The 11,518-nt window shown below is 47.7% G+C and overlaps 1 protein-coding gene across 2 annotated transcripts in view; it reads left to right on the forward strand.

Annotated features, from left to right (window-relative positions):
- Positions 1 to 10,380, forward strand: part of XDH (xanthine dehydrogenase) — a 62,150-nt gene extending 51,770 nt beyond the window's left edge. For both annotated transcript variants that reach the window (XM_054568220.1, XM_054568228.1), the window contains exons 30-36: positions 263 to 337; positions 2,312 to 2,364; positions 4,090 to 4,204; positions 4,961 to 5,026; positions 6,397 to 6,585; positions 7,703 to 7,876; positions 9,650 to 10,380. In XM_054568220.1, coding sequence (XP_054424195.1) covers positions 263 to 337; positions 2,312 to 2,364; positions 4,090 to 4,204; positions 4,961 to 5,026; positions 6,397 to 6,585; positions 7,703 to 7,876; positions 9,650 to 9,700 — 723 coding nt within the window. In that variant the 3' untranslated portion in view covers positions 9,701 to 10,380. The remainder of the gene's footprint in view (positions 1 to 262; positions 338 to 2,311; positions 2,365 to 4,089; positions 4,205 to 4,960; positions 5,027 to 6,396; positions 6,586 to 7,702; positions 7,877 to 9,649) is intronic.
- The last annotated feature ends 1,138 nt before the right edge of the window (positions 10,381 to 11,518 follow it).

The raw sequence follows: 11,518 nt of genomic DNA on the forward strand, positions 1-11,518 counted from the left end.
ATCCCGTACACACTTCACCCTTTGTCAGCGTAAGAACTGGGTCAGGAAGTACTCTCCAAGCAAAAGCCAGTGGTAGTCCCTTTGGAAGGGTTGAGTGGTTTCCACCCTAGGCCTCGATAACTCCTTAGAGGGCGACAAGGCTGTTTGAGTAGCACCTGGGCACATTATTTGGAGGTGGCTTTGTGGAGGCCCTTGAGGTTTTCCCTGAGCCGGGGCATGCAGAGGACTGACGTGTCTGGTGTGTGGTGGATGTGTTCTTTAGGCAGCTTGTCAGACCATCCTGAAAAGGTTGGAACCCTTCAAGAAAAAGAATCCCTGTGGCTCCTGGGAAGACTGGGTAAGTCTGAGCTGATCCAAGCTGCTTTTGCAAATGAAAGTGGAATGAAGAGCAGGGTTTCTGTCCCCGCCCAGAGCAGGAATGGGGGATCCTGACCGAGTCACACGGCAGGGCGGAGCTGAGGGGTCTGTGTGTTTTCACAGGACAGGTGCATGCTCAGCCTGGCTGGGCCCCTTTCTCGGTGGTTTTCTTAGCTAAGGGAAGTCACTTGAAGAACAATTTTTGATCCAGAATTCTGAGAGCTCGGTGGGAATTGGGGGTGTGGCTGCCCTGAACCTGAGAAGATAGCTTGGTGAACTCCCTTGGTGAATTCACATGAAGCTTGGGCCTCACTGTGAACTCTTCATTCAGGCCTGGCCCTGCACCCTGCTCGTCCGTAGCCTTGATGAGTCTGGTTTTCTTCAGACCTCCCTCTCCTGGAGGGCTGCCCCCGCCAGCCTCTGCCCTTACCCAGCGTTGGAGTCTGGGTCCACTGAGATGCCATCAGTGAGGGAGCGGGAGGAAAAGACATTATATGAGAGCTGATATCATTCCTGGGATTTTAGGAGTAACAGAATAAGCACTGCTAATAAGAATGAACCCAGTTCTCTGATTTCTGCCTGGGAGGCCTGCATGTCAGAAACCCTCAGAGGGAAGCTGCAAGGCAGTGTTGGGTAGGAGGACTAGGCACAAGAGTAACACCCAAAATGTGACTGCAGGCGAACCAGCTCAGATAGTGCAACGGATTCAAAGAAAATCAACTTTTTCTGTCATACCCATTGACCCCCTCTGCTTCCCCTTCCCACACTCATCGTGGCGCACACATAAATACTGTGTGAATGCAGGTTGATTTTGGTAGGTTAGATTTGAGTGCTGATTTGGAAGGCAATGTTAATGTTTTCAACAATAGCTGTTACAGTCTGCTGACTTGAGCTTTGTCATCCGCTATTAGCTATATAGTCCAGTGTTCCTATAAGTGGATAACCTCAAAAAAAAAAAAAACAAAACCATGATCAAGAAGGTGTATTCAGGAGATGATGGGCGTCAAATCTGTCCAGTGTCTGTACTGTACTGAAAACAAGTCGTAATTGCCACCACTGCTGTATGTGTGTGTATTTGATACCATGTACATAGGGTAAGGATCCTAGAGAAACTTTTTCTGAACCTTAATTTTCTCATCTGTAAAATAATACCAATCTTACAGGGTTGTCCTGAATATTAAATAAGATAATGTGTGCAGATTACTCAATAGCATCTGGTACATAGTTAAGAGCTCAGTTATTGATGACAATCGTGATGCAAATTATAAATCTTAGTGCTGTGTGAGTGCTGGGGATACCCTCAAAAACTTATTATATAGTTAAGAAGGCAGGATGGGTGGATAGATGGTTGGATAGCTTTATTAATAGGAAAGTATCCGTAAGAACGTAGGTATCGGATGAGCAGGATAGGGAGCAATCACGGAAGCGAGGTGATTGGAGGGGCAGGCTCGAGCTGGTTGTTGAGGGAAGAAGAGGGTTTGGACAGCTCTGGTAGAAGAGCCACATACCGAGACGTGCCCAGACACCGCGATATGGAAGGGCCGAGAGAGTTAACAGTTGAGTTTGGCTGGAGTGGCAGCGGTGTGTGTGCTTCACCAGAGATGACGGGGGCCCTCAACATCAGGTATTTGCTCTATAGGCAATGGGGAGCCATCGAAAGCTCTAGAGTAAGAGGGTGCCTTGGGCAGTGCGGTATGTTAAGCTGCTCACACTGCCCGGGCTGGGTGACACAGCATTGGGGGAAGCAGGAAGACCAGTTAGTGCCTCAGGCTTCAAAGTCCAGGACTGGAGACGGGTGGCAGTGAGAGTGCAAGGCAGGGCGTGGAAGTGAGTCACCAGTGAAGTGTGTGACCAACTTCCAGATGAGGAGGATGAGCTTACAAAAGCTTGGGGCCAGGTCAGGGTCTCTGGAAACCATGCTCACTCCTTCCTCATGGCCGTTTCTTCTCCACAGGTCTGTGCCGCCTACCAGGATGCAGTGAGCTTGTCCGCTACTGGGTTTTATAAGTACGTAGGTGCTGATCTCACCCGTCTGACAATGTGCTGTCATCCTAGCCTCCCGGGTTCCTTCAGCACTGGGTTCTGTCGGCCCGTGGTCAGGAGAGAGCATTCCACCAAAACTCTTACCTCTTCAGTGGGCTTCTACTAATTTCCACTACAAAGTCTTCTAAAATACAGGGGGTTACCAAGCTATACGCCAAGGAGCCAAACACATGAGCTGCCATCAGAAGACCCCCCCAATCCAGTTCTGGTCTTTGTAGGCTACCCCCTTGGGGAAATCAGTGATTTCCTCCGCACCTGTTTCCTCATTCATGACAGAATGGAACAATGACCAACCATCCCTCCATCCGTGTGCCCATCTGTGAGGACCGGCGGGGTCCCGTGTTCTGAGTGGCCCTTGTGTGTTACTGTGCAGTAGATTTCTTTATGGAGGCTTTCCTTCAAAAAAATGAGAGAGGGATTTAGAGCCCATGGTCTTGTTACGAAATGGCGAAATTCACAGAACTTAAAGTGAGGTTTAGAAAAGAGCACATATCTTCTGCAACTGTAAAATTCAGTAGTAGCATGAATAGCTAGAGATCTGGCCCATCTGATTTACAAGCTGGGAAAAGATATGATCACAGTGACTGTCAGCTGTCATGTTTTAGCTTTCTCCGGGAAATTTAACTAGGACCTTTTCTTTCACAGATTAATGGATTTGGCAAATAGTTCTTTGTTTGCTTCAAAAAATTTTTTTGTAAATATATGAATATATTTTTTATCTTTAGGCCAAGTATTGTTTTGCCAGTGTTCCCTAGGTTATGTGATATTTGGCCTACATAAATACCAACTAGTGCAGATTTTCTGATAAGTTCCTGTTTCATTTTTGGAGCTGATAAAACTGTAGTTGTATAAGGGAATGCCCAGAAGAAGATGGAGAAATGAGAGGTCAAAGAAAGGTGTCATTTCTTCCTCAGCCCTATATTGTTCTTTTTCATGCAAGTTCTGATCACATCACATTATTTCTGTGTAATGTATAGAATAACATAGATACAGAGTACTATAAACTCTGGTATAAGACTATACACACGTACATACATATATATACATGGCTCATGCAAAATTGGAATTATATAAGATACTCAGGATTGAAAAAGAAAAAAAAATGTAGGAGAGCATCGACTTGTATTATTAACACTTTCCTCACATCATTTGTTGAGATTTAGAAGGGACCCGTAGGTGAGGGGTAATGCAGGCAAGTGGCTGCTTAGAGATGTGCCCAGGCTGGTATGAGGTACGAGCTTGTTAACTTTCACCTGTGAACAGGCAAGCTCGTGTGAACAGCCCAGCAGTCAGCACAGGAGCCTTTGGTTCTGAGACCACAAATTCTAGCTCATGGATCTTTTGGAGTGTGACTTTCGTGTCCTTTGTGAGCTCGGGGAACTCTGTCACCTCTGTTTCCACCATGTAGAGGCCAGCACGCTGACACTATACACTGCTTGGCTGTACAGAATAATTTGTATGAGGGCCATTGGCAAAATAGAACAGAGACAAGAGACACAGGGCTCTGGAATACCTCGGTTTCATTAATATGCTTACATATTCAAAACAGATGGACTTTTTGGAAGAACAGATGAATGAAAAAATAAAACCTTTGGGGGTCTTAAGATCTTGTGGGACAAGCCATTCACGTGTTATGGGGATTTATATTCATCTCAATATATGTACAGTGTTTTTTGTTTTCCGCACCAGAACACCCAACCTTGGCTACAGCTTTGAGACCAACTCAGGGAACCCCTTCCACTACTTCACCTATGGGGTGGCTTGCTCTGAAGTGGAAATTGACTGCCTAACAGGGGATCATAAGGTAAGAAGTTTGCAAAACTTCAGAAGTAAAGGGGAAACAAAAGAAGAGAAACAGCTGAATTGGAAGAGACAAACTCTGTAGTTGGGAAAATAATGCCTCACATCACAGTTGGCAAACTTCCTGTAAAGGACTAGTGAGTGAAAACTCTAGACATTCACTTCTGGGCCACAAAGATACTGCCTCAACATTATCATTGCGGCACACAAGCAGCCGTAGACGTATGAAAACAAACAAGCGTGGCTGTTTTCCCGTAAATGTTACTGATGCACACTGAATGTGAATTTCATGTATTGAATAGGTTTCACATGTCAGCACATGTTCTTTTTATTTTTGTTGGTTATTTAATACTGTAAAAACCATAGTAGCTCACAGGCTATACAAAGACAGGGGACTCGCTGGAATCAGCCCATGGGAGTGCAGTTTGTTGACCCTTCCTTACATGATCTACGCAGACTCAGGTGTGAAGCCCCAGGAACCTGCAGACCTGCCCCTCCCACTCACACATGGGTGGGTGAGCAGTTATTTGGGCTACTGAGACCATTGCCACCCCGATCCCTTCCTGAGCTGCCGCTGAGAACTCAAACTCCCACAGTGATGGTGTTGGTAGAGACTGGCAGGAGGGTGGACACTCCTGCTGCCTCTGTGTGCCCCGAGCACTCTGCTTGGGAAAGTACTGCCTGGGTTGGCACTTCATACATCGATCCTTCCATGCATCCTGTTCTTCTCAAACTGCTTTTATTTCGTTCTCCATTGTAGAACATTCGCACCGACATTGTCATGGATGTTGGCTCCAGTCTGAACCCTGCCATCGATATTGGACAGGTAAGGCTCATGGACAGGTAAGGAACCTCGGTGGTGATAGACTTGGCTATTGATGTACCCATCCCCTTCCGAGGGTCATCAGCCACAGCATCTTGTCCAATGTCGTTTCTGTGTGGGTCTGCATGTGGTACCATGAGCGTCTTCCTCAGAGAGGGATTTAGACAGATGAGATCCCACCCCTGTCTTGAGGCAGAAGACAAATTAGTATGGATTGACTTGGAAAGGGCACCCAAATCCCGGAGAACAAAATGAATGGAGGAAACATGGAGTGTACACGTGCACACACATGCACACACACGCACTGTTGGAGAGGGAGCCCGGTTGGATGGAGACTGAGTTTGGGATCAATGTGAAGAAAGTGAGGTCTAAGGTCAGGGAAGCTACCCCCTCCTCATTTTTCTTCCGCCCACAACAGCAATGGACTCAAGCGTATGTTCAAGCAAGAGGAGTAAAGGGACAGCCCAAAGAAAAACACTTTTGGAAAATAGGGGAGTATTGGTCAGAACAGGTGGAAGAGGAAGAGACAGAAGGGGGAATCAGAACCTGAAGTACTGAGCATCTGGTAGAAAATGTAAATTGTATTTTTCAAAAATGGACAATTACTGAGTATACAGAAACCTCATCATTAGTCAATCAGTTCATTCATTGACCAACCATTGGGCAGGCACTGAGCTGGGCCCTGCACCCGTGAAGATGGTTAGCACCCAGTTTCCCCACAACATTCTTGTTTGGCTATGTGCACCACTACCTGATTCTGAGGAGTGAGGCTGGGGGAACAGAGAGTGAACCTGTAGAGCATGTGGCAGATGCCCCTGAACAGATCTGAAAGCTACATCAGGGCCACTCTTTCGCCCAGGGGGCAGGAAGGGCTGTTAGTTCAAAAAGCCTGGAATCTAGTCTCCAAAAAATTCCTCCTTTTGGTGGGGCTGCTTGGAAGTACGGTCCCATTCAGCACACAGGACGAGCATGGGCACCTGAGGGACACTCGGCAACCGTTAGCCTGTGAGCTTCTGTCTCAGCTTGAGGTCACCATTTTCCCAGAGACAGCGTGGGAGGAATATCTTCCTTCACCTGCCTAAAGCAGGTTTTAATGGGAAATTATGCTACCATGGCATGAGCCTCCTGGAATCTCCAACAAGTTCTGACACTGACCTTCAGTGTTAATGCCCATGCTCTTCCTACGCCAAGGCCTGGCGAAGGCCCAGAGAGGCTACCAGGGCTGGGGGGTGGGAGCCAGGTGAGCAGTGCAGGGCTGTTTGCACCTTCTTTCCAGGCCCCAGTCCAGGCGGCGTGGTGCCTGTGGCGGGAAGCAGTCCCTGTCCCTGGGGATGGGGGCGGCGGTGTGTCCACGGTCTCTGTCTGCCCTGCAGGTGGAAGGGGCCTTTGTCCAGGGCCTGGGCCTCTTCACCATAGAGGAGCTGCATTACTCCCCCGAGGGGGTCCTGCACACCCGTGGCCCCAGCACCTACAAGATCCCTGCATTTGGCAGCATCCCCACTGAGTTCAGGGTGTCCCTGCTCCGTGACTGTCCCAACAAGAAGGCCATCTATGCATCCAAGGTACTGTTGCCCTGGGTCTAGACTCCTTTCCTATTTGCACTGTGGGAGGCCACGGGTGGTGACGGGTTCCAGCCACCTGCCATGTGGGTCTGCAGGGGGCTCGTCTGGATGAGAGAAGAGGGCTTGACATCGGCTTTGGCAAGGGTGGTGGAGGGGCAGGCAGTCCTGCCTGAGAACCGGGGACCTGGGTTGGGCATGACGCCACCTCCATGGGGTGGAAGCCAGCTCTTTGGGTACAGTGAGGAACTCCTTAATCCAGTCTCTGTGCCTCTCTGCACCCCTGTCACCTCCTTCAATGGCTGCCACCTGATCTTAATACTTGAGCAGCATGCCTGAAGGATGACAGCCGTCCTCTGTTTCTTCTCTGTCCCCAACAAGTATGAAAAAGTGGTTCAAGATCAGTCGAGGTGATGGATATAGTTCTAGGTCTAAGGGAGACAGATAATCACTTGTAGCAGTGAAACCCACCCATTTGCTCATCTCATGGGTCACGTTACCATGGGAGGGTCTGAGACACTGTGCAGTCCCTGCCATGGGCTCATGATGAAAATGCAGTTCTGCAGGCCTGCCCCTAGACCTGCTGCTTCAGTAGGTCCAGGGCAGGGCCCTGGAACGTGCATTTTGAACAAGTGTCCCTAGTGATTCTGATACAGGTAGCCTCTGGTCTGTGCTTTGGGGGACACAATCACCTTTGCTAGGAAAGGTTTTAATTCTTGTTTGTCATTATGTGTGTATTCTGGTAGATGCTGTAAGTGTAACTGTGGTGCTTGTAAATGCTGGTGTCAGAGTTGCAGGTAGATTATTTTCCTAGGCTTATAACTGTGAGGAGCGAGTTGAAGTTCATGTCAAGTTTTATTTTTGTTTGTTTATACATTGCAACTATTTAATATTACTTTTAATGGTACGTTATATATGCATGATGTCTTGAGAGAATCTCATAGAGTTCAAAGAAATGTGCCAACGAGGTCAAGCCACTTTACTAGATTGATTGTGCTCAGCCCCTGATTAATTGAGGCTGGTGAGTGCTGGCGGCTGAGGTTCCAGCATCGCTGACCCTCCTGCTATGGGGCCTGGGGCTCCTTGGCCTGATTTCCTGTCCCCTACTCTGTTCCCTCAGGCTGTCGGGGAGCCCCCTCTTTTCCTGGCAGCCTCCATCTTCTTTGCCATCAAGGATGCCATCCGTGCGGCTCGCGCTCAGCATGCAGGTAATGCAAAGGAGCTTTTCCGGCTAGACAGCCCTGCCACCGCCGAGAAGATCCGCAATGCCTGCGTGGACAAGTTCACCACCCTGGTATGATACCTCTCGAGCGCCTGTTTGGTCTGCAGACACTCAGCCTGGGGAGGCCGGGGCAAAGGCCTGCAAACTGTAGGGGCAAGTTCTGCAGAGGGGATGGGGGCGGTGCTGGGCTCTCTTTCAGCAGGGCAGCCTTGGGTCAACGCCACCCTCCACTCTCCGGTTGAGGCATCCCCTTGAACTTGCAGGAAAATAAGAAGACACCCCCTTAAACTGTAGCTTGTAGCTGGGCCTCCTTAGAGGAAGGAGGGCTGTTTGATACACACCCATCACCCACAGATTTCATTATTTTCCATGAAGATGAAAGTGATGGATGAAACTCCAGAAGAGCCTAATTTCATGTCCATCACTAGCATGTTTATTGAGATCCTTCTTTGTTAAAAACACCGTGTGAGGTACTATGGAGATGGAGAAAAAAAGAGAAACACACTAATTAATTAGATGGCCCACATTTGTTCTGTGATTACCATGTTCATGCAATACGGGGGACATACAGGTGCCGTTGCGGACTTTGCAGCCTTTTAGGAAACCAGATGATCTCATTATATGGTGACTGGTTCCCACCTTGGAGATGTTTGGCTTCTGGACACACAGGACTCTTCAGGTGCCCTTGCACTGGCAGCTTCTGCTGAGCTAGCAGAACCAGGTTCTTCCTGATCCCCAAGTTGGAGTTCCTCCTGGGTTATTTGGTGGGAAATTTGATAGGCCCTTTGAGTTTAGAGGCGATGTGGGTATTTGTGGACCCAGAGTGTTCCAGGGATGGGGAAGGTTCAGGGGAGGCCCAGGGCAGGCAGATCTTCTATCCCAGACCTCAGCTCTGAGGGCGAGGGAGGCGGGTGGGTCTCTAGTCAGGTCATCCTTTGGGTCTGCCCGTAGCTTCAGCTATGGGGCGAGGGCCGCACGGACAGGGTGTGGAGCTGCCAGGCCGTGTGGACGCCCACAGCTGTGCAGCGGCCTTCTCCAGCCCAGGGCCTTCCCTGCGTGGCCTCAGGGCTGACGGCTCCTCGGACCCCGTTCCTGAGATGAGAGGTGCTGCATGGCTCCCTGGAAGCCTGCACAGGCTGCAGAGTCACTCCTTGTGAATAATCTGATGCACAACTCAGTGATTGAATGAGCCCCTCCAAGGCCCCCGACCTAAAGCAGAGATTCTAATCCAAGCCCCTTTGCTATGTAAAAACACACTAGTGATTTAAAATCCCTGCAGTGGACTTGACCCAGCAGCTGATTCTATGCTTTTGAAGAAGTGTGAGCGCCATGTAGAAGGGACCACTTCCGTATTTGGTCATCCCTGTATCTCCAGAGCCTACTAGAGTGCCTGCCACGTGAAAAGTGCTCAGTAAAAATAAGTGAATGACTAGGAAATGAAGGGGTCCTGCCCTGGGGGCATTTCTAACAGCTGGGACTGCAAAGTGGTATTCGGTTTTAACAGTGGTGGCTGGCGCTGGTGATGTGTGTGCAAGAGGGTGGATGAGCTCTGGCTGGGCTGCTCAGTTGGTTGGAGTGGCATCCCCTACACCAAAAGCTTGTGGGTTTGATCCTGGGTCAGAGCATATACCTAAGTTGCGGGTTCAGTACCCCGTCAGGGGACTTACGGGAAACAACCAGTTGATGTTTCTCTCTGATATGAATGTTTCTCTCTCTACCTTCCTCTCTTTCTAAAGTCAATAAACATATCCTTGGGTGAGGATTTAAAAAAGAGAGAGAGGGGGTAGGAGGAGACATGTTCTCTGGGAAGACCCTGGCAGTGAGCTCTCTGTCGTTCTTTTCTAGTGTGTCACTGGCGTACCAGAAAACTGTAAACCCTGGTCGGTGAGGGTCTGAAGAGAACGCCCCCAGCAAACTCGTCTTCTGCTACACGGGGGCTTCCATGGAGCATGGAACGTGAATCTGTCCAAGTGGCAGGATGACAATGCTGTGTTTCATCTGAATGGTGTTTGGAAGAATACTGAATGCATTAGAAGATTTTGATCAAAAACGTGATTTGCAAATATAATGATAAGCAAATTCCGAACTGTTAGGCCCAAGACCGAAGTGGCTAATATGCAATTAAGGGTCATTTCATGTCTGTTTTAATCATGTATATGCTTAAATCAATTTAGGAAGTGTTTGTGCTGTGTCCCCACTCACAAGACAGGCTGTGTCACCTCAAGCGTCTGCCCTTCAAAGAGGAATTCCACAAACCTCCAGAAGCTTAAACCAGTTATTTAAATCCATGTGCCTTACTCAAAGCCTTTCCTTCAAACCAATGAACGTCATGTTGAAACTTCAGACCCTACTCAGTTTTGCAGTGGGACAGTGGGGTGAGATTCAAGCCTCTAACAACATTTGGCTCGTTGGAGAAAATAAAGATCAAAAGAAATTCAGTTAATTGGATCTAATTTTGTTAAGCTGCATAAAGTAAGATTACTCCATAACACAAAAACCAACAAACCCAATTATTGAGCACCTGCAATGTGCTAGGTTTCTTCTCTTCCCCTTTGCATATGCCAAAAAAACACACACAAAAAACAGGTTACAAATCTTCCTCTGAAGCCAGAGTAACTTCCATCTAGAAACGATACTACTCAAAATCAAGATCAGCCAGAAGCAAAACAGGCAAGGAGCCTGGATTCTCATCCAGCTCTGTCTCTCTCTGTGTGACCTTGGATGTTACTTCCCTTTTCTGTGCTTCAGCTTCATTTTAGTGCAAAATGAAAGGATGGTACAGGAATAATCTCTGAGATCTTCTCCAGCTCTAAAAGTCTATAAATATATGACCTGAAAACTCCAGTTAGATAAGGAACCTGCAGTTACAACACCTTGGCTTCCTTACTATGATGTAGTATCTGGGCCTAATGAACTCTGTTAAGATTCTCCGAAGTCCCTGAGGTTGATAAGGAACAAGAGAAAGGCAGACATCCTGCAGTTGCTCCAACAGGTCAGTTCATCACTAGGTGGTACTAGGTGGATGATGTGACGTTGTCATGTGCCTTCATTGCATAAAATACCTATGTTTTGCCAGACAGGGTCCATGGTTCTGACCAGGGAAGGCTAGTGGAAACCATGCATTTGAGCCTGGAGCTTGATGTCACTAATAAATAAAACTGTGAGCTGGCTGGCACATGAGGAATGTTTACTAGTCACCACAACCACACCAAGTGCTAGTATTTGCCATATGTTAGCCAGCCTTCATTTCTGGAGAATGTGCATACCCAACACTTGCATGCACTCACGCTGACACACATTTTTTGTACAAAATTCCCTTCCAACATGATTAAAACTAAAGAGCTTTAAAAATTGAACCAGCATTTACATTGCTATCCACACATATATGTTTCAAATGGTTTTTCTGGAATGTTCTAGGACAGAGATTTCCAACATGGGTGCTGCAAGAATTTTTAAAACATACAATACCTGACTAGCTAGGGGCACTGCCCTCTTTTCTTTTAGGTTGTCAAGTAAAAAAATGACAACAGCTAACTCAACAGCCTGTCTAGTGTGAATGCCCTGTCTTGAACCATAAATATATAGGTCATATATAATAGAGTTGCATCTTACTGGTCATGTCACATAATAAGGTTCCATCTGATTGGTTAATTCTTGGTACCAGAAATCCTTATATACAAGTACTGGCACTTGATTTTTTTAAAAGTCACTTTG

This window comes from Pteronotus mesoamericanus, unplaced genomic scaffold, assembly GCF_021234165.1.
Source record: "Pteronotus mesoamericanus isolate MK-2021 breed Mesoamerican mustached bat unplaced genomic scaffold, CSHL_Meso_final contig_101, whole genome shotgun sequence".
Classification (NCBI taxonomy): Eukaryota; Metazoa; Chordata; class Mammalia; order Chiroptera; family Mormoopidae; genus Pteronotus; species Pteronotus mesoamericanus.